A 23,876-nucleotide genomic window follows, 5' to 3' on the forward strand; every position below is an offset into this window, starting at 1 on the left:
CTTAATTTTCTCTAAGAAGTTACAAAACTGCTCCAGCAGGTGGCACTATAGACCTGAATATAACTGATGGGGCGTTGTAAACTATCCACTTTACTGAATGCGGACCTTCCTCATGATCGCTATAATTTGTGAAGTCTTCATTACTGACATTTAATTAATTCATAAATGTTAAATGCTTGAATCAATATGAATATTTTTTGTATTAAGTTCCTGCTAGATGCATGAGTTTCACCAACGCGTTCTGTGTCATAAAATAACTGCTTATCAAAACCAAGGTTGACGTCACTGTATTCTGTTTATCTACAGTAGGACGGGATTTAACGATGCAGGCTGATGTGCTTCTTTTCCTTATTACTAATCTTTATTGTTAACCATATTGATGAGAAATGTGATGTATATGTAAAATCCATAGGCTAATTTAATTCAGTTTTGTTCTATAATGTTGTAATCGTTTTTTTTCTACACACACACAGACACACACACACACGCACACACACACACTACACCTAGTCCTACACATGGACGCTCTTTTCAAACAGAAGCTTGTAACACACATGATATCTGCCACATCATATAATGAGTAATTCAAATAAAGGGAAAATGAAAAGTGAGTTTAAAAGTGTTGCCATTTAAACATGTTAATTACAAAAACAAAACGTTCGTTGTACTGTCTCTGGAAAAATCAACAGTGATTGATCAGCCTTTATTTATATACAGAATTGTAGACTTTATTACCTAGGTGAAGCTAAATTTGCTGAAATATAGGTTACAGTAAGAGCGCCTGCATGGTTGTCCATCAGATGCCTGTCAAAGTTGAGTTCGTTACTATAGCAACAGTAAAACTGTCATGTCATTATAACGAGAAAACAAACTTTAGTTATGTCAGATAACGAGAAAAATAAGTCGTAATAACGAGAAAACAAACTTCGTTATGTCGAGATAACGAGAAAAATAAGTCGTTATAACGAGAAAACGAACTTCTTTATGTCGAGATAACGAGAAAATTAAGTCGTTATAACCAGAAAACAAAAAGGAAAAAAATATAATGCATGGCCGCTTAGAACTTCCGTACTAAAGAGAATACGATTATAAAAAAGTTCTAAAAGTTTGTAGATTCCTATATTTAGGACCTGGAGGCGTCTCGGATAACTCTTGAGTGATGAATTGATTTGAACCGGTTCACTGAACCGAGTTCAGATAAATCATGCTCATCGTGTCAGAAACAGGCTAAAACGGATAGGTCGGTTGGGCAGGTTTCGCAATGAAATGGGTGAGAGGTTTCAAAAAAGAAATGAAAAAGCAGTTCCAGTCTTGCAGATCACACTTCTAACCCAACACTGACAGACAGTGTTCCATGTTCATGCTTCTAGAGTTGCATGTTTAGTTAAGAAAACAATTCATCTATTGAACATCATTTGGACTCTTTTGTAATCATCGCATTTGTGCATTAGTCAGCTACTAAAAAGAAAATATGACAACTCAAAGCCGGATTTTAATTAAAGGAGGGAAGGTGGTAAATGAGGATTTCTCGGAGATGGCAGACGTGTTTATTGAAGATGGAGTTATCAGAGCAGTTGGCTCAGATCTGCAGGTAGCAGCTGGCACTCGGGTCATCGATGCCACAGACAGACTCGTGCTGCCGGGTGGAATAGACACTCACACACACATGGAGCTGTCATTCATGGGCACCACCGCTGTGGATGACTTTCAAACCGGTACCAAGGTAAATACAATTGATGGAAATCGTTTTGTGCATTTATCATTGTTCCTTAAATAATCGTTAAATTGTTTTTTAACGAAATAAAAACACTGAAATTAAGCATAATGCCCCTATTGATGGCATTAGTCTCATGATTCTAACTGATGACAGGTTTGTTAGTAGCTCATTTGGGGAAATCCATTATTAAATAAGCTCAGTTAATTATTTAAATAAGCTCAGTGTGCTTGTAAGAGAACATTATGGCTTAAATATTTAATTTCACCTACTGCATACTGACGTAGTCACTCAAATGTCTTACAGGATAGAACAGACAGTTCATGCAATCTGATGCATGCACTATGAACCCAGAACCTTTAGAAATTAAAAGAAAAAAATCGTTTTAACTATCATATTTTATACATCAGGCTTTTATGGCCTATATAATATTTTAATGAAAATGAGGGAAAAAAGCACATCAGTATTATACAGAGGATGGAACTAAGCAAAAAACAAAGCATTTTGTTATACTGTATATATATATATATATATATATATATATATATATATATATATATTGCCAAAAAGTAAGATGAAATATTGATAGCTTGTAATGTGAATCAGTGGGATCTTTATAACAGTATGCATATAAATATCACTCTATATCCGATAATATGTCTTAGTAAGCTGATGTTTAATGCTTAGTTATGTAATTAAAACTTTGTAGTTTTATTATATAAAACTAATTTTGGGAGGCAAACCATCTAATGCAATGCAACACAATGGTGATTGATAAAACAAATGATTTATGTATGATTAAGTAAACCTAAGTTGCTTCAGATGGAACTAGAGAGTTAATTTGTAACAATGTGAGTGTTGATGGTCCTTTGCTTTACTTTGCTAATACCTTGTGTCCACAGGCCGCAGTGGCTGGAGGCACGACCATGATCCTGGACTTTGTCATCCCACAGAAGGGGTGTTCACTTTTAGAAGCCTATGAGCGGTGGAGAGCAACGGCTGACCCCAAAGTCTGCTGCGATTACTCCCTTCATATGGCAGTAACCTGGTGGGATGACACTGTATGATGGCCACCATATATTTAGAAATAAATACATTATATTTTAATAATGAAAGTTGCACTAAAGGTCATTTTTTAATTATGAACTTACAAACTGTTTCATTGTACTTAAGTGCGGTCCTCCCTCATGGTGGGATTACATGTGATTTCCATCTGACTATAAATGTGATGATATATCGTTAACACTAACATATAAATCTGGGACTTTCTCTAGGTCAAGAAGGAAATGGAGAGTCTTGTTCGTGAAAAAGGTGTCAACTCTTTTAAGATGTTCATGGCTTACAAAGATGTCTTCATGCTGCGTGACCATGAGCTCTATGCCACATTTGCCCAGTGTAAAGAGATCGGAGCAATAGCTCAAGTCCATGCAGAGAATGGAGACCTTATTGCAGAGGTGAGAAGTTTTCTGGGTTTGTATTTATGACTTAAAATTACAATTCTGCTTCCTGTTTGCAAACATTCAAATTCAAGAATCTACCATGGAACTACAGTGTGTTCGTAAAGACACATGACCTTAAAAGATGATGCCAGATATGAGTGGAGAATGGTTCATGGAAAGAGGAAGGCTCTTTTTTTCTAAGCAGATTCCTATGCATATTTAAGAGTGGCCCTTAGTTACAGTATCATCTTTACTGTTCATTCTTAAAAATAAAGGTTCTCAAAGGCTGTTTTCATAGTGTGGCCATTGAACCACTGTTTTCCCAAAAGAAGATTTCAGTGAAACGTTCTTAAAATAACCTTTTTTTTCTTAGTGTGAAGAACATTTTAAAAATATGAAGCATTTATTTTTTTTTTTTTTTGGAATGGAATGGTTCCATGGATGTTAAAGGTTCTTCATTGAATTACAGATACCAGTTTAAAAAAAAAAAAGCTTTCTTTTTACGAGTGTTGGATCTGTTTAGAAACCCTCTTTGTGCATCGGCAAGAGATTTTCCCCCCAAAGCTCTCTGCTCTTTCACCCCTGAGTTAAACTTCACCATGATTTAAGAAGAGTAAACCAGTGTGCAGGTGTTTCTTGTAAATCATTCTTTAAATGCAAAGCTGATCGAGCCCTTGACAAACAGGTCATGTTACACAAGAACTGGCCTGTGCTTTTAAACTGAACACATTTGAAGGGCAGAAAACTGTTATAAATGTAATGTTTAATGTGAGTGTGTTATAAAACGAACAATAACCAGCCATTTTCTATCTCGTAAATGCTGACCACATTTATTTTTAGACTTTCTATTGCCCAATATGTTTCAAAAAGCAGTAGAAAGAACCAGATGTGTCATGTTAGTCTAAGAGTGGTCAGATTTTATGATATGCCACTAAATCTACATATTTAGGCAATTTATATTGAATGTTAAAATTAACTGAAATACATTTTGAAATCCTAGCATTCTAAGAACAAATCACATGACAATTCCAAACATGTGAAATATGATTCCACTGGAGGGCAGCACATGCATACATGAGTTAATGAGGTTGTATTTAATGCTGGCTGTTTTTCACTAGTTCCAGAAAGACTATTGTAAAAATCATGTACAGGGAGAGGAGGTGTAACAAATCTGTCAGCCTCAGGTCAGATGGAACGAGTCAAGACCAGACTTGACAAAGACTATATATGATAGTTATGACTATATATGACAGACTTGATAGTTTCTCAAAAGAAACGTAAAGATCCAAAACCCAAAAGTACAAAGAAATACTTTTCATTTTCTCTTAAATGAAAATAAACCTTTAAATGAAATTCTTAAAGACACAAACCATAGTGTCTCAGTAGCCACACTCATACTTTTAGCATTATTTGACACAGAGTCTATCCTTCCTCTTTCCCCTTCTGTAGAAACTCAAGTTATTTTTATTCAAAGAGTCTTAGTAAACTTTAACTCCTGCCTTCACTAATTATCTAAAATGCTTATTAATTAACTTATTAAATTGGTATTAACATTCCAAACAGCATCAGAAGAGGCTGACATAGAGAGAGAGAGAGAGAGAGAGAGAGAGAGAGAAGCCTAAAATATAAAGTCAAAATCATATTGACTTAGGGTAAAAACACAAAAAAATGTCCTTGGTGTTTCACAGATCGCGAAAACGACTTAAAGTGCTGTATTATGCACATTAGGCCAGTAGTTGGCGATGTCACTTTGTAAAGAAACACTATGCGAACATGTAATAATTATAAAAAAAATAAATAAATACAATTTATAATAATAGGCCTGCTGTTTTCTAAAATTTCAGTGTTTTTAGTTTACAGAGAGACGACCATGGTATTGTTTTCAAAGAAGTTTGCGTTTTCAGGCCTGAAATGTTGTCAAGTAAACGTCCCCCCATAGCAACCACTTAAAACATCCTAGTTACCACATATTAATGCACTAAAAATAACTCCCAACACCTGGTAACCACTAAAACACCTTAACATCTCTGTAAGGTGGCACTAAAGACATTCAGAACATCTGAGCAATCATAGCAATGCCTCAGCAACCACCTATGACACTAGAGCAAGATAACGACAAAAGAATGGGTTAAAACACTCTGAACACCTAAGCAACCACATATAAATGCCCTGACTTTGTGGCAGTGAGTTTTGCAAGGCAAGCATCACTCCTGTCTTCTTCAGAAAATGTAAAAATATACTATTCTTTTTCTGCTTTGCAAGCACTGCTATTTCCTTCAGAAATGCTAATCTAAAGATTGTAGTTGCTTAATCTGAAGAATTTTATGCTGATGAAGCATGCTGAGATACAGTTGATGGCTGTCTCGCAGAGCATGCATAGATTAGATTTCCTGTGAATATAGATTTGTGTGTGTTCTGACACAGGGGGCTAAGCGTATGCTCTCTCTGGGCATCACGGGGCCTGAGGGCCATGAGATGTGTCGTCCGGAGGAAGTGGAGGCTGAGGCCACCCAGCGTGCCATCACTATTGCCCATGCCGTTAACTGCCCGCTCTACGTAGTGCACGTCATGAGCAAATCTGCAGCGAAGGTGGTGGCTAATGCACGCAGAAATGGTGGGTAAAATCAAATAAGACAAGACAACATGATTATTGATAGGACGAAAGTTTCAAAATATTAAGTAAAGATCATGTTCCATGAAGACATTTTGTAAAATTCCTATTATAAATACAGTATATCAAAAACTAATTTTTGTTTAGTAATATGCATTGCTAAGAACTTCATTTGGACAACTTAAAGGTGATTTTCTCAATGTTTAGATTATATTTTAAATTTTTTTGCAACCTCAGATTCCAGTTTTTAAATAGTTGTATCTCAGTTTTTTTTTTGGTTCAGGGTCACATATGTTCCTGGTCTTTTTATTGCACGCTATTTCAAATAAAAATCCTGACTTGTTTCCACTTGAAAACAACTTACCTGAACAATTAGTAAAAAGGTTTTTTTTTTTTTTTTGAAAGTCATTTTTTATTCTAATCAAGGCTACTTGATGAAAATACAGTAATATTTAAACTTTTTAAAAGAACTGTTTTCTATTTAATACAATTTAAAATGTAATTTATTCCTGTGATGGCATTGCTGAATATTCTGCATCCTTACTCTAGTTTTATTTGTCACGTGATCCTACAGAAAACATTCTATGTTGTTTGATTTTTGAATTTGAAAAAAAATAAATCTTATTATTATCATTGGTGACAACAGTTGTGCTGTTTAATATTTTGTGCAGAAACTTATTTTTCAGGATTCTTTGATTAATAGAATGTTTAAAAGAACAGCATTTATTTGAAATTCAAATCTTTATAACATTATAAACATAACTGTCACTTTTGGTCAATTTAATGCAGCACTGCTGAATAAAAGTATTAAAAGTCTTTTGAAAAAACTAAATCTTACCCTAAACCTTTGAGCAGTAGTCTATAGGAAATACAATTTAGTCGCATCGTACATTAAAATGGTTTCATTTGGAAATGGGTAAGATTATAGATTTAAAATGGGGGGAACATCAACAACACCATTTAATGTTTTAATAAGTGTAAGTAAGATGAGGTGGTTTTGGCACCTTTGAGGTGATGTGATTTCCAAACCTGATTTTCATGCACTCAATATTGATCCTTGATCACACTGATTGTCTCTCGTCAGGCCGAGTGGTGTTTGGAGAGCCCATTGCGGCTGGACTTGGCACAGATGGCACTCACTATTGGCATAAGGATTGGGCTCATGCTGCTAGTTTTGTCATGGGCCCACCCTTGAGACCAGACCCCAGTACCCCTGGATATCTCATGGACCTGCTGGCCAAGTCTGTGGGAACTTTCACGGTTTCAACATTTACTAACATTTCTATACAAACTCGCATGACTTTCTTTTCTTCCATAGAATACAAAAGTTCAAGCATGTTCCAAGATGAAAAAATAAGTAATATTTTAAAGCATCATGAATGATAAAGTGATAATGTGCATTATCTTACAGTGATGATCTAAGCGTAACAGGAACCGATAACTGCACATTCTCAGTGTGTCAGAAAGCCCTAGGGAAAGACGACTTCACCAAAATCCCAAACGGAGTCAATGGTGTTGAAGATAGGATGTCTGTAATATGGGAGAAGGGAGTGGTCAGTATCTATTCATCTATCCATCTATCTATCTATCTATCTATCTATCTATCCATCTATCTATCTATCTGTCTGTCTGTCTGTCTGTCTGTCTATCTGTCTATCTGTCTGTCTGTCTGTCTATCTATCTATCTGTCTGTCTATCTATGTCAGTGTAGTGCTGACCTTTAACTTTCTCATTCTTGGATGTGGGGTGCAGCGATCACAAAAATAACTCACAATTTGTGGCTTTATTTTCCCCAGCACAGCGGAAAAATGGACGAAAACCGGTTTGTAGCTGTCACCAGTACTAACGCAGCAAAAATCTTCAACCTTTATCCTCGAAAAGGAAGAATTGCTAAAGGCTCTGATGCAGACCTGGTCATATGGGACCCAAAGGCCACCAGGTAACTCACCGCAGCCTAGGAAGCTACATGTGACCTCATTTACATGCCCTAATGAATAATGAGCCGTGCTTTATTGCGCAGACATTCCTAACAGCCAGACATTTGATATGAGAAAAAAGACAAAGTCTACTTTAAATAAATTTGAATAGAGAAGAATAACTGAATAACTGCAGCTGTGACGTCAAAATTCAGAAGACTAAATCACCATTTCAAATATGGTCTGTTTTAAACTTGGACGTTTGGAACCCCACCAACCGTTTGAATTTCTGCAGGCAGGAATTATTTTAATGATATTACAATGGGCAATAAACGTCTGTAGGTTCAAATACCTGGGCTGATGGTTAAGCATGTTTTTGCCTGAATGGGGTCATACAGGTTCTATAAGTGCAGATGTTGCCATGACGAAGCATTAACACATCCGATTGGCTGAGAAGAGATGACCATAAATGGAGAAACTGAAGCGTTCTTCCTGCTCAAACGCGTCGTTTATAAAGCACACGCATGAGAGGAGAGGACTGAAACAGCAGACCGTCGTGGGTCTTATGTAATTGGGCCACGTTGTTGCTCCTTTTCCCCCATGAATCTGGGCTGAATCCTTCTCCTCCTAGGCAAATAACCAAATAACCATGTGAGTTAAGCAGCGAGGAGCAATGTGCTGAAATTGAGCGCACAGCAGCGCTGCATTAATCAGAGCTGAGCGCTTGTGTAAGAGACCGGTGATGTTTCTGGGTTCATATTAGACAATTAGGGTCAACTCAATGTACTGTATGTTCTTAAGAGGAAAATAATGGAAAGCAAGACCGTTGTCCAAGATATTTGCATTAACATACACTTTATGTTTAGATCAAAACATAAGTGTACATCACATTTGATTGGACTGACAGGTAATTTAGTTATGAAATTGCATAAATATCCACCCATAATTATTAAGATAAAGCATTATGATTTTACCCCTTGTAAGGGTTAATCATAGGCACCAAGTGATTCATATTCAATAAGTTGTTACCAAGTGTAAATGTTGAACTAAGTTCTTCTGCAAGCAAAAACAAAACAAAACAAAACTTAAAATAAAGAAACTGTAAAAGAGAAGCTGTCAGAAGATAAGAATGAGTTTGCAATATTTGAGGCAATATATTTCAAGCAGTACAACCTTTAACCTCAAACTTGGAACTGTAGCATTCATCATTTTGAAATGCTGTAATTTGTATTGTCTTTCAAAGTATTATAATAGATTCAACAATAAATGGTGGTTCACAAGGTATGCATTTTTATACATAATAAATCAGTTAATGAAAACATTGTGCAGATAAGTTAAGTCAGGCCGAATCCAGTGTGAAAATTAATATTCTTTGCGTTGTATCAGTTGATGGAATTTTTCTAAATTAGCTTTTTAAGATAATAGCTGTCATCTTAATAGGAAAACTCTTATTTCTGCTGGTTTGTCTCAGTTCTGGAGACAGATGGCCATGCAGAGCTCATTCCTTCAACTGTGCTGATACAGCAAAAGAATGGCTAAAAAATAAGCTGAATATGGCAAACAACAGATTTGGGCTGAAAAACTGTAGTTTGCCATTGTACACACTTTAAACTGGCTCAAAGGTATTTGTTTTAATACATTAGGATGCACTGGGCAATAGCCTACAGTACATACATAATTATATATTTACACACTGGTTTACATTATATATAAATGTAAGTCAGTAAGTCAACTTTTGTTTTTATTAATGTAATCTTATGTTATTTTTAGGGTGATTTCCGCTAAGACTCACCACCAGGCTGTGGACTATAACATTTTTGAGGGAATGCTGTGTCATGGGCTTCCAGTGGTCACGATCTCCAGGGGGAAGGTGGTTTATGAAAATGGGCAACTGTTCACAAAGCCAGGCGCGGGACGATACATCCCACGGACACCCTTCGCTGAATTTGTGTATAAGAGGATTAATCAGCGGGAAAAGGTTAAATAAGTTTGGGCTCTGCTTTAATAATGCCCAGCAAATTTTGAAGTGTGGTCATTGTGTGCAATATGAACTACTGTTAATGATTCTGTCTTCGTTTTTTTTTAGGTTGGAATGCCCAGTGCTGTGTACAGAGAACCGTACACTGGAGAAATCATATCTGTAGCCCCAAATAGATCTTGAATCATGGAAGAAAATGTTTTATAGGAGTGTTTTATAAGATGAATTTGCAATATACTATTAAAAATTAATCCTCTCGCTACAACCAGAAAAATTGTTTCAGCCTAATGCCACAGAGGAAAGCTTCACAAATAACTTTTTGGTTCTGCAAAGAACCCAGAAACCAACACACTGCTCTGAAGAACCCATAAAACCGTATTTTCCCCCAATAAACTACTGTATATACTCAAGAACTCAAAAGCCCTCTAGAGGTGGAAAAAGGTGCTGCTTCAAACCACTCGGGCATTAATGATGAACAATGATCAGTTCTGAAATAGTTTTAAGTCCTCCCCTAAAAATGCCATACAGTATTGTCAAATAAATTTTTTAGTTTTTTAAGCTACAAAATGTTTAAATAAATTTTTATATTCTATCATGATCAGACTCTGAGAAGAGATGATTTTTTTTAGAAAAGCCACTTTTATTCAGTTAGGATGCAATAAATTGAACAAAAGTGACACTAAAGATACTTATAATATTACAAAAGATTTATATTTCAAATGAATGCCATATACAATATATATATATATATATATATATATATATATATATATATATATATATATATATATATGTATATATATATATATATATATATATATATAATGTTCCTTGAAAATTCAGGTTTGCTTTCAAAGGAATAAATTACATTAAATATATTATAATATATTAAAATAGAATTTAAAATTTTCTTTTTTTACTAATACAGTATTTCACAGTATAGTACTGTTTTTACTGTGTGATCAAATATATAGAGCCTCGGTAAACATAAGATTTTTCAAAACCATTATTAATTTTTATCAACCCTAAATTTTTGAATGGTTGTGCACGTTTTTTCTTCTATAGGATACAAGTTTAAAACATATGTATATGTTCATTGCTCAGTGTCTTCCACCTCAATCTGAGTCTGTTAACCCCTGAAGAGCAAAATGAAAACCATGGTCCCGGTCTCAAACAATGTGTGATGACCACTAGGGCTCCTTGGCTGAACAAATTGATCACTAGGACCCAGTGGCTAATTATCCACTTGCCTCTTATACGATGATGACTGGGTCACCATAAACTGGACACCTCCTTTCTACAGTGCGAAAAGTTACACTAGTTGATAAAAACAAGTGTTAATGTTGTGTTGTCAATGTACTCTATCAAACCTGAGATTATGGCTGGTGTGTTGCAAACTTCAAGTATATTTAAACAGCATCTAGTTTGTCCTCTGCTTATGGAAGAGTAAGGGGCACCAAAAACTGAGCTGCAATTACAGCTACTGAAGTTTGATTTCACACAAAGTAAGTTTTTTTTTTTCTTTTAAATGTATCCCAATTGTATTACAACACAATTCACAACGCGAATGTGTGCTGCAACACTAGAGTCTATCAACATACACCTTCTGCTACTGTATGTTTCTGGAGAGGCAAAACTGCAGACTTGCTTTAAGAGGATATATTCTTGATTTAAATGCATTATTCTTACCTCACTGGTCATTTCAAAAGCATACATAAAACTAAATGAGGTCTATTCTTAAAGCAAGAAGAAATCCAACTATTTGAATATGTGGAAAAAAAATGTAAACTTAATTTATGATATTTTCTCCTAAAACAAGTCTTTATATGTTTCACACTGAAGTAAATGTATTCAGTTTTAAAGATGTTTAAATATGTACTAGAAAACATGTGACCAACCTGCATGGCTGAGGTCGTCAAACTTCCTTCATGCTCTTCTGCTTTAGTTTTGCACCGCTTTCTTAAAATCTTTTCATGTAGATAGGCAGCTCTTTTCTCTGCAACATCTGAGAAAAACTGCTCCGATAGCAAAACCCTGAGCTGAACCATCTGTGAGGACAGCAGTATCAGAACAAGCAGCAAGGCCAGGAACATATACGTATATGTATATATTGTTGTACTTTTCGTCCATGTGGAATCTTCTCAGATATAAAGCAGTGAGAAGTACGAGAAATAAAAGAGCTAATGTTGGAGACAGTATCTTTCCTATCGAAGACAAAGCGTTAGTCAGTGATAACACATTTTGCGCGGTCTGGTTTAAAGACTTCTCGGCCTCGGTGAGGTACAGTTTGAAGTGCTCCGAGTCCACCTTTGCTTCTAGTGTAAAATCTGCATGGTAACTCCCTAACTGCAAGTTTATAAAGTAATTTTTAAGTTGCTTTCCCACCCACTTTAGCATTTAAATATAATTCCCGAGGGGTTCTGTGTTAATATCCAATAACCTTTCCTCCAAGTTGCAGAGGAGGCCTTTTGCAAGAAGTTTCATGTTCCGTAACGTGTTCTGAATGTTGAAGGAAATCACTGAACTGGTTCCTAAAGTGAGAAGAAGGCTCTTCACTTGTTTCATACTCATCGAGATCAAAACCAAGGCTCCGAAACAGCTGATCCTTTCTGAGAAATACATCGCTGGTGTTAAGCTTATACAAAAGACACAAGTGAAGGAAGGGAGACCTTCTGAACACATCTGAAAGAAAAGTGGAGGATGAGGAAGAGCAAGGTGCTCAGAATAAGGCTGGTGCTAAAACAGGTCAACAGGAGGAGAAGTTTTCCTTCCAGCTTTTTGTGGTTTTGGTCATGTAGAGACCACATATTCTGGACGAGACCCTTCGTAGTCCTCCTGCCAGTTGATGCAGTTTAGCTTGAATCATCATCATCATCTTCGTCTCAATAACCTGAAGGAACAGAGATTTTGAAATGATTAATGATTTCATCACTTCAACATCTGAATTATTTTGATCTACAGTGGCCACAAAACATATTTAGACACTTCAGCCACACTTAAAAATGTGCTTTTATCATTTCATTATATATTTCAATATAAAATCAAGTGGATTCTTTTGTAATCTATAACAGCAATAACAGTGTGGCTTGAGTTCTATAATACCAATTGTATTATATATATATATATATATATATATATATATATATATATATATATATATATATATATATATATATATATATATATATATATGATCATACAATTAGAAATATACTGTATGTTGACTGAAGAAACAGTGAATCTGTTACAATTCAATTTAGTCTATTCTATTTGATTTTGTGATGAGTTAAACACCCTATCTTATTATTTGAAGTCATGCAAGTATTTCATTTAATATATATACATATACATATATATATATATACATACATACATACATATATATATATATATATATATATGTTTTTTTTTTTACTTTTAAACATACCTTTTATTTGTCAGTCTTGTCAGCTCGTGAGTGTTGTGACAGTCCAGCATTCATCTTTTTAAAGTAAAAGAGGAGGAAGTGTTTTCATCCCCCAGTGGTTTGCTTCCTTTTTTAGCCATCATCTCAGCAATTCCTCATAACCACAGAACAGTGTATGATTAATGGGTTTTCAGGGGGGGAATAATAACATGGTCATTTCATTGTTTAATTGTTTCCACATGCTTGCTTTCAAAGTATCTTGATCATTTTGATAACGCAGTAAAACTAAACATTTCTAGGACAAAATTATAGCACCAAATTTATGACATAATGAATAAATAACTTAAAACCATTATTAAGAATTCTGAAACTATCAACTAGTACATATATGTCTGTATACACCATTTATCATTTATATATTCTACAGTATATAATAAAGTGTTTAAATCTCAAATTATTTTTCTAAACGTGTATGTGTGAGTAATATATGTTCTATTGTTTTTCATGTCGTGTCAAGAAACATTAGAGACGTATTGCTGTTGTTTGCAAATGCTCATTTTCCAGTGTAATATCCATTTTTTATTTTTTAATTTGAAAAATAACTTACATAAATCTCTGTACTCAACCATACTTGACCAAGACATAGCCTTGGCATGAACACATTGCACCAAAAAAAAAAAAAAAAAAAAAAAAGAATTCCAATGATTTGGAACAGAACATACCTTTGACATCATGAGACATTATCCCAATTCCATAAGATGACAATATCTAGAGAGTTTGCTTTAATAGAGATTTCTATTAGAATTCTGTCGATTGTGACAGACTTAACACAAAAATCATAAGTAGACTGAAAGCTTGATAAGTTTAAAAAAATCATATTGGTTAATCAGAAGAGTTTATTTTCAAAGGAAGAGGTGTAATGTCTCAGTGTATATTTCCGTTCAGGCAATAAAACTATGATTCATAAACTTCTCCGATATAAGAAGCTCTGATTATTACTAAAAAATAGAAAATAAAATATAAATAGGTCTTGGCTTGTAAATAAACTAACAAAAATATATTAAATGACTTGCTTCCTTGAAACGAAGAAATAAAAACCAGTTATATTGTGTGGCAAATATCATCGTCCCGATGTGCATTTCTCTGCAGACAGCATCATGCTCGGAAAACTGTACAGCACAATACTGCGAAAGTCAGCGAGCTGCAGCCATCTCCGGTAAAAAGACCTCGTGAAATTTTGGGCTCTTTTGTCAGGAATACTGCAACTCATATTTCCATAAAGATATAAAAATCCCTGGTCACGTTTTTCCCTTAAATTTGTCAAAGTATGATCTTACAGGGTGGAATGTTCATTCAGAATTTTGCCCTTCTAGTCCGTGTGAGACCACTGCCTAATTTTCACTAAAAACCAATTGAGGGTGAAGGGGGAGAGAGGATCGCCGTCGACATGCACTGTACAACAAACCGCTTTTTCTTTTCTCTCCAAATATCGTCTTTATCAAAACATGCTGAGTTACTGTAAGATGTGCCCAAGCCATGTTGCCAAAAACCCTTTTCAACATGCTTTTTAAACGAGCGAACTCCAAAACAATATATAGATTAAAACTAGAAGAGCTGTAGGAAACGAACAAGCCCTGAAAATGAAAATTCTAAAAGTACTGGAACAATGAAAAATTTGACGACCGAAACGATAAGTACAGAGAGTTTACCCTGGGACAAGGGAGAAGTAGAGAAACGTACAATTTGCACATCATCTTTAGCTTCATAAGGCTTACGCCTTTACAATAATAAATCATAGACATTTTTTTTTTACATATTTGTCACATGAACAGATTTCTCACTGTAAATAAAATGTTCAACTTGTCATTTATCTGCTTGTCTGTAAAAATACAGTAGAGAGACCAATGAACGGTCTACAGGACACAAAACAAGGTTTCATGGTTTGTTTCTGTTTTGTTTTTTAAATCACACGGTAGCATTCACTCCCCATGAAAATCATGCACTAGCGAAATTTATCTTTACAAATAATAGAAATTGTTGAAAATGGCTGATCTGACACATTTTTCTTTTTTTTTCTTGTCATCTTTTTTTGTTGTTGCAAGTAGCAGTCTGAGAAAATTATCTTCTATCCACTTTTATTGTTAGGTTCAGCTAAAGTTTTCTCCATGCAACAAAAAAACCTCATTATTTCTTGTTTAGGTTTCATACGGTATCAAGAGAAGTACAGTACTTCAATTTGATCTTAAAAGAGAAATCAAGCCTATACATTTCATCTCTCGGTTGACTGGGGAGTGAGGTGTTCATTCCCATGTCATATTCTTGTTTTGTGTGTACATTTCTGGGTCTGTTGGCATGGCTTGACCCAAGGAACACTGTTAGCCCATGTAGATACAAATACATACAACATTAAAAGAAACATAAATGGGAAAAGAAAGTTGAAAAGAACATTTCACCCCATTTCAAAAAGGGCTTCTGAAGAACTCGATGGGTCAGTTCTCAGTTCAGACTCATCTCAAATGGCTTCAAATAGGATCTAAAAGCAGGAATGGTGACGTTCCTCAAGCTAAGGAGACAATTTTCCAGCTTTGTCTCGTCCCTGCCCTATAGGGGTTGCTCTTTTTGCACACAATTTGTGCAGCATTTTTTTGCGACCGCTTTTTTCACCCCTAAGAAACAAGCTCTGAACACACAACATCAAGCATGCAGTGTTACCGGGGGGGCGGGACCTGTCGCAAATCTCAAACTCCACCCAATGGCTGCTACAGTAACGCTAGATTTCAGAAAACTGCTACGAGCGTCCGAACGGCCCAGACCCACTGTCGAGAGATGACTGGGAAGCTCTTCTGGTCAACGGGGCCAAGGTTGAGTCGACCAATGAAGAGGGAGGAAAAAGCTTGAACCAGCCAATAACCATGTTGGACAAGTCCAGATCATCTAAAAGTATCTGAGCGGCTCCCATGAAGGATTTGTGGTCCATACGTCCATAGTCTCCCCACACAATGATCTACGATTGGAAGAGAATAAACGGTCATTAAAGCTGCAGTAGGTAACTTTTGTAAATATATATATTTTTCATATTTGTTAAACCTGTCATTATGTCCTGACAGTAGAATATGAGACAGATAATCTGTGAAAAAAAATCAAGCTCCTCTGGCTCCTCCCAGTGGTCCTATTGCCATTTGCAGTTACGGACCGCGCCCGGTAAGAAACAACCAATCAGAGCTGCGGTCCGTAACTTTTTTTGTATTCAAAATGTAGAAAAATGTATATAATAAGAGAGTACACCATGAATCCATTTTCCAAACCGTGTTTTTAACTTGTCCTGAATCACTACTGTGCACCTATAATAAGTGTTTATATTCTGACTATTTTTGATTGCTTCGGGGATACCGCGGCGGAGTAACCCAGTACCTTTGTGATTCTTCATAGACATAAACAGAGAGAAGTAGTTCCGGCTACAATGTTCTTCCGCAAGACGCAAGCAGTTCTGTTTATTAACCGCTAGAGCGTCAAAAGTTCCCTACCGCAGCTTTAATATTAAGTCACAATCATAAAAAAAAATGACAATTACTATACATTAGTGATAGACTGAGACCATGCCTCTTAATAAAAAATGTAAAAGTTATCTAAATCAATATATTGTAAAAAAAAAAAAAAAAAAGTGTTGATTTAAATTCATTTAAATGTATTATCTTATTATGCTCAAAAAAGTTTAATGATTGAATAAATTATATAAGCTAATTATATATATATATATATATATATATATATATATATATATATATATATATATATATTCAACTTAAAGCACATTCTGGCTTCCCAGACATTACAACAACAGCAATGAAGTAAAGAAAATATACATTGACTAACCATTCAGTCTTGTTCAATGCGAATGTCTTTCATTGAAATGCTTTTGTAACTTTAATAAAGAATAATCTTTCATTTATACAGTCCAATATGTAATGCGGTTTACATTTGATTACTTTATTCAATTTCTGAAAATCAATGTTTATTTTATTTTTTATCTTTATTCTACTGTACTTATGTGTGCTATTGCTTGTAGTTAGATAGAATATTCTTAATAATATATGAAAAAATATGTATTTATTTTTTAATTTGAAAGTATAGTTTATAATAATTTTATATTTATATATATATATATATATAGACAGAGATAAATTAAATGTGTGTATATATATATATATATATATATATATATATATATATATATATATATATATATATATATATATATATATATATATACGCATATAAATACATACTGTATATTGTATTCAATTCAATTGAAGGCTATTAAAATGTATTTGTTGACTATTACTTAAAACTACAGGTATTGTAGCTGTGTACAGTGACCAAATGACCATGAAATAATTACCTAAGACTGGTAAATTAAACTATTAGTGATGACATTTTACCTGTAAAACCTTTCCTCCTGGGGTCTCTTCGAACGACAGCTGCTGCTGGTAAAGAGGGTCCAGTGTTTTTCGTGCTACTTTAGTTTTCTTCTTGGCTATGCAGGCGCCGTTCTCCAGTAAATACACCTTTACGTAAGGGGCTGGAGAAGAAGAACCACAGATGGAGTTTAATCACGAGTGATGAGTTTTCAGGTGCCTGAGAAATCCCCATCAGAAAGTGTAACCCCTCTCACCTGGCAGTGCCTTAGAACCTGATTTTCCCACAAGGCCTCTGGCTCGGATGATCTCTACCTCTAGAGCTCCTTTCTTTTCCACCATCCCGATCTGAATGTCACCTAGACATGGTACAAATCAAGATATATGAGTCACACATGGGTAATATTGCTGTAGGGATTTTGTGTGCTACAGAATCAAATAAACAAGCGCTCACCCATAGGGGGTGTGGCTAATGTCTGTCTCCCCACAAGCTGGGCGGGGCCAAGTCCATCCAGGAAATCACTGAACTGACTGTCAGAAGAGAGTCTCACTCCGGGGAAAATGAGGCTGAGAAAAAATGTTTTGATTATTTTGATGCATTTACAGTGGAAGTGTCTACGGGGCAAGACATTCTGCTGAAAATGTTTAAATCGTTTAAGCTGGTTAAAGTGGTTACATTTGTTTTGCTGTGTACTTCAATGTAGCTGTAAAGTCATCAAAATTGCTGTTTTTGTAGATTAACTTCTGATTACTACCTGTAAAATGGATTTTTCTCCATGTAAATAGCTACTTTTTGGTGTTGCTGCATGTATTGTGTAGAAGTTACATGGCAGCAGGTGAAAGATTATATTATTTTATATAATGTTTAGTCCTAAGGTGATACTTTGTGTCAAAGTTCATTATTAATTGCATCTGTTGCAACACCCTGACCCATAGACTTTCACTGTTAATTGACATCACTGTCAATCAATTTTTGTTTAAATACAATAATGAATAGAGTATATTTTCCATGGTAACAGGTCACAGATGTTGTTGAATGCTAAATTCTTATTATAATTATGTATTTTAATAAGAATTTTTAAAATATGGATATATAAATTATAATTTTTTTTACAATGTTAATACAGATTTTTAATATCTAGATTATAATATATAATTATGAATAATAATACTCTATTTGAATAATTATTTAAAATAAACAATATATTTATTTGTATTACTATTTTTAATTAATAAAAATGCATTACAATATACATATAATTTAATAAATATGAACAATTCATTATTAATTTTAGTAGTATCATTCATGTATTTTAATAATAATACTATTTTATATAAATGTATATACACATACACGTGTACATACAGAAACATAAATAATACAGCATAATTCATGTATGTTTTGTTACTCACTTTCCCTCTGAGCTGTAGCTGTTCATGCTGCCGTCAGTGGATTCCCGGCTGGCCTGCCGGGTCATTCTGCTTCTCATCTCTACAGCCAGTCCTGTCTCCGTGCTCCTCTGGATAGTGCTGCGCAGCTTCTTTCCTCCTGCTTCTACAGCGACAGAGAGAAAGAGAGACAGTTTGTCAGTCAGGATATCAAGACGTCTGTCTAAAAGCAGAGTGATGAAGGACACGTTTCTGCACATCGCTCAACACAAAACCAGAGCCTCACACGTGGCTCACGTGTTGTTGATCTAGACGGTGTGATATGAACGTCCAGACATAGTGGTTCTGCTCCAACAGGATGGACCGGATTCAACAAATTCTTGTTTCTGACACACTGCTATTTCTCTGTTTCTATATCTGGCCTACAGACACGCCATAGTGTCAGTTATATGAGATGCAGGGTGATTTGACATGACGGGTTACACAGGTGCACTGAACCACAATTAAGCATGACATGACCAAACACCTCAACCTGTGTCAGCATCCCCCGAGCTGAACAATTCACAGCCGTCATAAAGAAAGAAGAAATACATGTTAAATGCAATAACCAGCTTTTTGACTGTGATGTGTGTAAGGTTATTTAATGTTAAAATACTTTCTTCTATATCAGTTTAGCATGCATAAAGTATAAAGAAGCAACTCTTAGGTAGATGTCCTAAAGATTGTAAACACTTTGGTTATTTTGAAAATTGACTATCTATTTGTCAATAGTTTGGGAAATCATCATTATTTCTGGTGCTGCTAGCGGTGCAGCTATTACACATTTGATCATTAATTACTTATCTTTTTAATTATCTAAGGTTTCCCAATGTATGCTAAAGAGTTGTCACTATAACAAATAGGAAGAAAACATTTTTGAAATATCACACCGCACATTCTTTATTAATGCCCTAAGTTGCAATGTTTCCTGCCACCTGTAAACCACCTACAGTTAGAGTAATGACTATATTACTTTGCAAAACAGTAGTTTATTCCCATTATTACGATTCATTGCACAATTTTTCCCAAGCAATAAGTCACCTGAGGCTAAAATCACTGTTAAGCTGTTAAATGCGTTCTCTTGTTGCTTATTGCTTTATTTACTATGTTTAGATGTCCAAAATTGATGCACACCCTGTTCTTTTACTGCCTAACACAAATGAGGATGATGCAGTAATGTGAGGGCTACTCAGAATGCAGAACCCATTTTCAATAGGTAGGAGAATGAAGGCTGGCTACAGGAAGCAGACATGGCTGAGAGTAAACCATTCAATCACAGGTCACACACGGCAGGCTTCATTTTCTTTTCATTCAATGTCATCCGCCTCTGCTTTCGGCCCTGAGACTGAGCTGAACACAAGAGGATGACGAACATAGCTGCGGTTGTGACCGTCCTTTTCTGTACCAACAGCACAACTGTATAATAATCAAGAACTCCTAATGGTTGTGGTCTTGTTGAACTTGACCGATAAAAACCCGAGAAACAATGATGCACAATGTCAGAAGACTCAATTCAGTCATCCCTTAAACTGACAGTCTGCCCAAAAATCTCAATTCTGTCATCATTTACTCACCCTCATGTCATCGCTCCAAACCTGTATGACTTTCTTTTTTTAACAGAAAACAAAAAGATATTTTGAAGACTGTCGGTAACCAAAGAGTTTGAGTTCCCCTTGACTTCCATTGTACTTTTTGTCCATATAATAGAAGTCAACAAAATCTGTTGGGTTACTAATATTCTTAAAACTATCTTCCTTTGTGTTCCACAGAAGGAAGTCAGTCATACAGGTTTGGAACAACATGAAGGTGAGCTGTATTAAATAATGACAATTACATTTTTGCGTACACTGTCGCTTACAAAGCTCTATTAAATGATGTAACACAATCTTCCTGACAGATAAGCACAATTTCCTCCCCAAATTGTTATTTGAACTAAATAAATGTATTATTAAATGAAAACACTCCAAAATTAAATTGTAAAATGTTTATACATCATGATGGTATTTGTGTTGTACTGCCTTTGTTCTTCTGTTGTTGTTTTTAAATTAGCATAAATCACTGTATTACAGTATTATTCTTGTAGTAAAATAACTATAATAACCAAAAAAGTAAAATTAATTAAAAGTAAAATTATATTGACAATTTTGGGAGAAATGTGCTTAATTGAAATGAAAAAAAAAAATCTATTTCCTTTGTTTTAGTTATTAAAATAAAATATAAAAATAAAATAATAAAATAAAATATAAAAAATGGTGTGAAATGTGACCTGGACATCTTATGAGATTCACTCAGTGATGAAAATATTAATGTATTAATTAAAATCTGGTTCCACCTACACATCACACAAAAAGTATTTGTTCTGAAAGATATGAAAGGTCATCTGATATTTATTTATTAACCTTTATAGCGGCTGGAGGGGGAGAAAGACAGATGCTGGAGAGAAAGAAAATCAAACACCTTCAAGGTCATAACACATGACGATGCTTGAGTCCCACCAAAACACAATGCATGACTATTAAGTGCTTTAAAAACTGTCACAGTAATTTATGCACAATAATAACTATTTTCCTGACAGCCATGCACAATTATTCTCATCATTTCTGTAAACTCCACCAGAAAGCAGAAATTACCATGAACCAAAATAAACATGGATAATACAGTTGGTATGCTCTATAAAACCAAATATCCTGAAAAACGCATAAACTCTGACATGCAAGATGCTCATTTGGACATCTTCATATGTGACACATCTTACCTCCATCTTCCTCATCGAAAGAATTCATGCAGGGGAAATAGACGGCCAGCGCTTCGAACGAAGCCGACAGACTCATTCGGCTCTGGGAGCGCTGCATGCGCCCGCCGGTGCTGCCCGAACCTGTGCTCGTGGTGGATGTGGCATCGTGGCTTTGCCTGCCCATGTTTACAGCCGGGCCGAATGGAGAAGATGCTGTAGTGATGAGACTGCTGACGATGGGCTAAACTCAGAGTGCAGAGTGCTCTTAAACAACATTTAAACTGCAGCGGATGCAGGACGGGCTCTCGCTTCAGTCAGGGTTGGTTTTGGGTTCTTCAGCTGGAGAACGTTCAGCGTCGACTGATCTCCCTGGAGTATGCAGCATTAGTGAGCGCTCCTCAAGCCATCTCCTTTCTAACACATGCAGGAGGGGGAGGAGGCGGAGCATGGCTCCTTTTCTTGCATCCTCTCCCAGCCAATCAGAGGCAGCGGTGGGGCTCAGCACTTCAAATGCTCCTCCAGGCACATGAGCTTTACCCAGAGATACTGCAAATGTGTGTGTGTGTGTGTGTGGTCATTAGGAACCTGAGCACCTCTTACCCTGACTGTCCACATCCCAGTCACCCACAGTTCACGTGATAAACACACACACACACACACACACACACACACTTGCATGCACATAGGCTGATAATTCCTCCTTTCTCTTCGGCTCTCAAATAGACAAGATTTATTTCGCCGTGCTGACGTGCATCTTTTATCTCGGGCCTCCACCTCTCTCTTCACTATCTCCCAGTGTAAATGTTTACCACAGAAGATGCCCGGACGCAGAAACAGCTGAATCACTGCTCTCCCAAAAACAATATTCCCACAAAATGCATTGCAAATATTTGCTTAGCCATAAAAGGAATAACAGCCATATCCAACCACTTTCAACAGCCACTCAAGGTGACACATTCAGAGAGAAACAAGAAACTGTGTCTCTAATGCAAGTTAAATTACTAGATTTTAGCAATATGCTAAATTTACAAAAATGATAGCAGGGTGCGTTCTAGGACAATGCTATGTGATTTCTAGAGTGTTATGAAGCTCAAAATCACCCAAAGTCTCTATGAAATGATCCTCAGTCTTTAATGCTAAGGACCTCTTTCCTAAAACAATGACAGCTATGAATAAAGACCCATTTATACTATATTTTAAGGCTGTTGCGATTCCTCGATTAAATTAGTCACCCCCCAGAGGACCTCAGATGATGCTAATCCTGAAACAACATACATAAACTACCAAATTTTGCTATAAGTTTGATTGCATCATATAATAATTGCTGTTAATAGTGTTGATCGTCTGTTTGATTAAGTATTTAATAGATTTTTCCGTACATTTCTGCCATATGCACATTAACTGACAGTCACTACTGATAAGCTACTACTAAATATTGTAAAAACTTAATTTTCTGTTTAGTTGCTTTGCAATGATTTGTATCATAAAAGTGCTATATGCATAAACTTGAATCGAAGAACATGAATTTAATTGAATTTAAAAATCATAATAAAGCATAATGCTATTGTGAATTTACAAAGGCTGTGATTTTGTGAAATTCATAAATGCGCTAAGGTTTAATATGCGCTTTAATTATATGTCTGTAGTTTACATGCATCAACACTAACATCATCATTTTCATGCACGGACCGTCTCAGATGAATATTATAATATTATAAACTGTATAAACAAATACTTTGTACAATTTGCAAAAAATATTTGCAAAAAAAGAGTTTGAGACATTTTATAATGTTATAATATTCATCTGGGAATGTTGTGGAGCATTTTAATACGATTTATAAGGTACAGACCTGCACCAAAACAGGAGAATACATCATTATTTTTCTAAATATGTGAACTGTTCATCGGGTATGAAAATAAAAGTTTAAACCCTTGCTCTGAGTTTGCAGGTTTTGATGTCCACATGTTCTTGTTCAAGAAATGACAGCAGCTGTAGCATTTCGTGACGTGACATACAGCCCAGTATGGTGACCCATACTCAGAATTTGTGCTCTGCATTTAACCCGTCTAAAGTGCACACACACACGGCAGTGAACAAACATCGTGAACACACACCCGGCGCAGTGGGCAGCCATTTATGCTGCGGCGCCCAGGGAGCAGTTGGGGGTTCAATGCCTTGTCACAGTATTGCCAGCCCGAGACTTGAACCCACAACCTTAGGGTTAGGAGTCAAAC

At 35.5% G+C, this 23,876-nt stretch overlaps 2 protein-coding genes across 2 annotated transcripts in view; one reads left to right on the forward strand and one right to left on the reverse strand.

Annotated features, from left to right (window-relative positions):
- The first annotated feature begins 1,183 nt into the window (after positions 1 to 1,183).
- Positions 1,184 to 10,256, forward strand: LOC113059235 (dihydropyrimidinase). Its single transcript, XM_026227581.1, has 9 exons — positions 1,184 to 1,723; positions 2,617 to 2,775; positions 2,989 to 3,168; positions 5,578 to 5,767; positions 6,849 to 7,005; positions 7,176 to 7,317; positions 7,561 to 7,703; positions 9,451 to 9,658; positions 9,767 to 10,256. Exons 1-9 carry the CDS (start codon positions 1,472 to 1,474, stop codon positions 9,839 to 9,841), a joined length of 1,506 nt encoding a protein of 501 aa, XP_026083366.1. The 5' UTR covers positions 1,184 to 1,471; the 3' UTR covers positions 9,842 to 10,256.
- Positions 10,257 to 14,113: 3,857 nt separating this feature from the next.
- Positions 14,114 to 23,876, reverse strand: part of LOC113059237 (regulating synaptic membrane exocytosis protein 2-like) — a 136,116-nt gene continuing 126,353 nt past the window's right edge. The window contains 5 exon segments of the mRNA XM_026227582.1: positions 14,114 to 16,068; positions 17,504 to 17,643; positions 17,737 to 17,838; positions 17,934 to 18,046; positions 18,893 to 19,034. Coding sequence (XP_026083367.1) covers positions 15,853 to 16,068; positions 17,504 to 17,643; positions 17,737 to 17,838; positions 17,934 to 18,046; positions 18,893 to 19,034 — 713 coding nt within the window. The 3' untranslated portion in view covers positions 14,114 to 15,852.

The sequence above is a fragment of the Carassius auratus genome, chromosome 41, assembly GCF_003368295.1.
Source record: "Carassius auratus strain Wakin chromosome 41, ASM336829v1, whole genome shotgun sequence".
NCBI classification, from domain to species: Eukaryota; Metazoa; Chordata; class Actinopteri; order Cypriniformes; family Cyprinidae; genus Carassius; species Carassius auratus.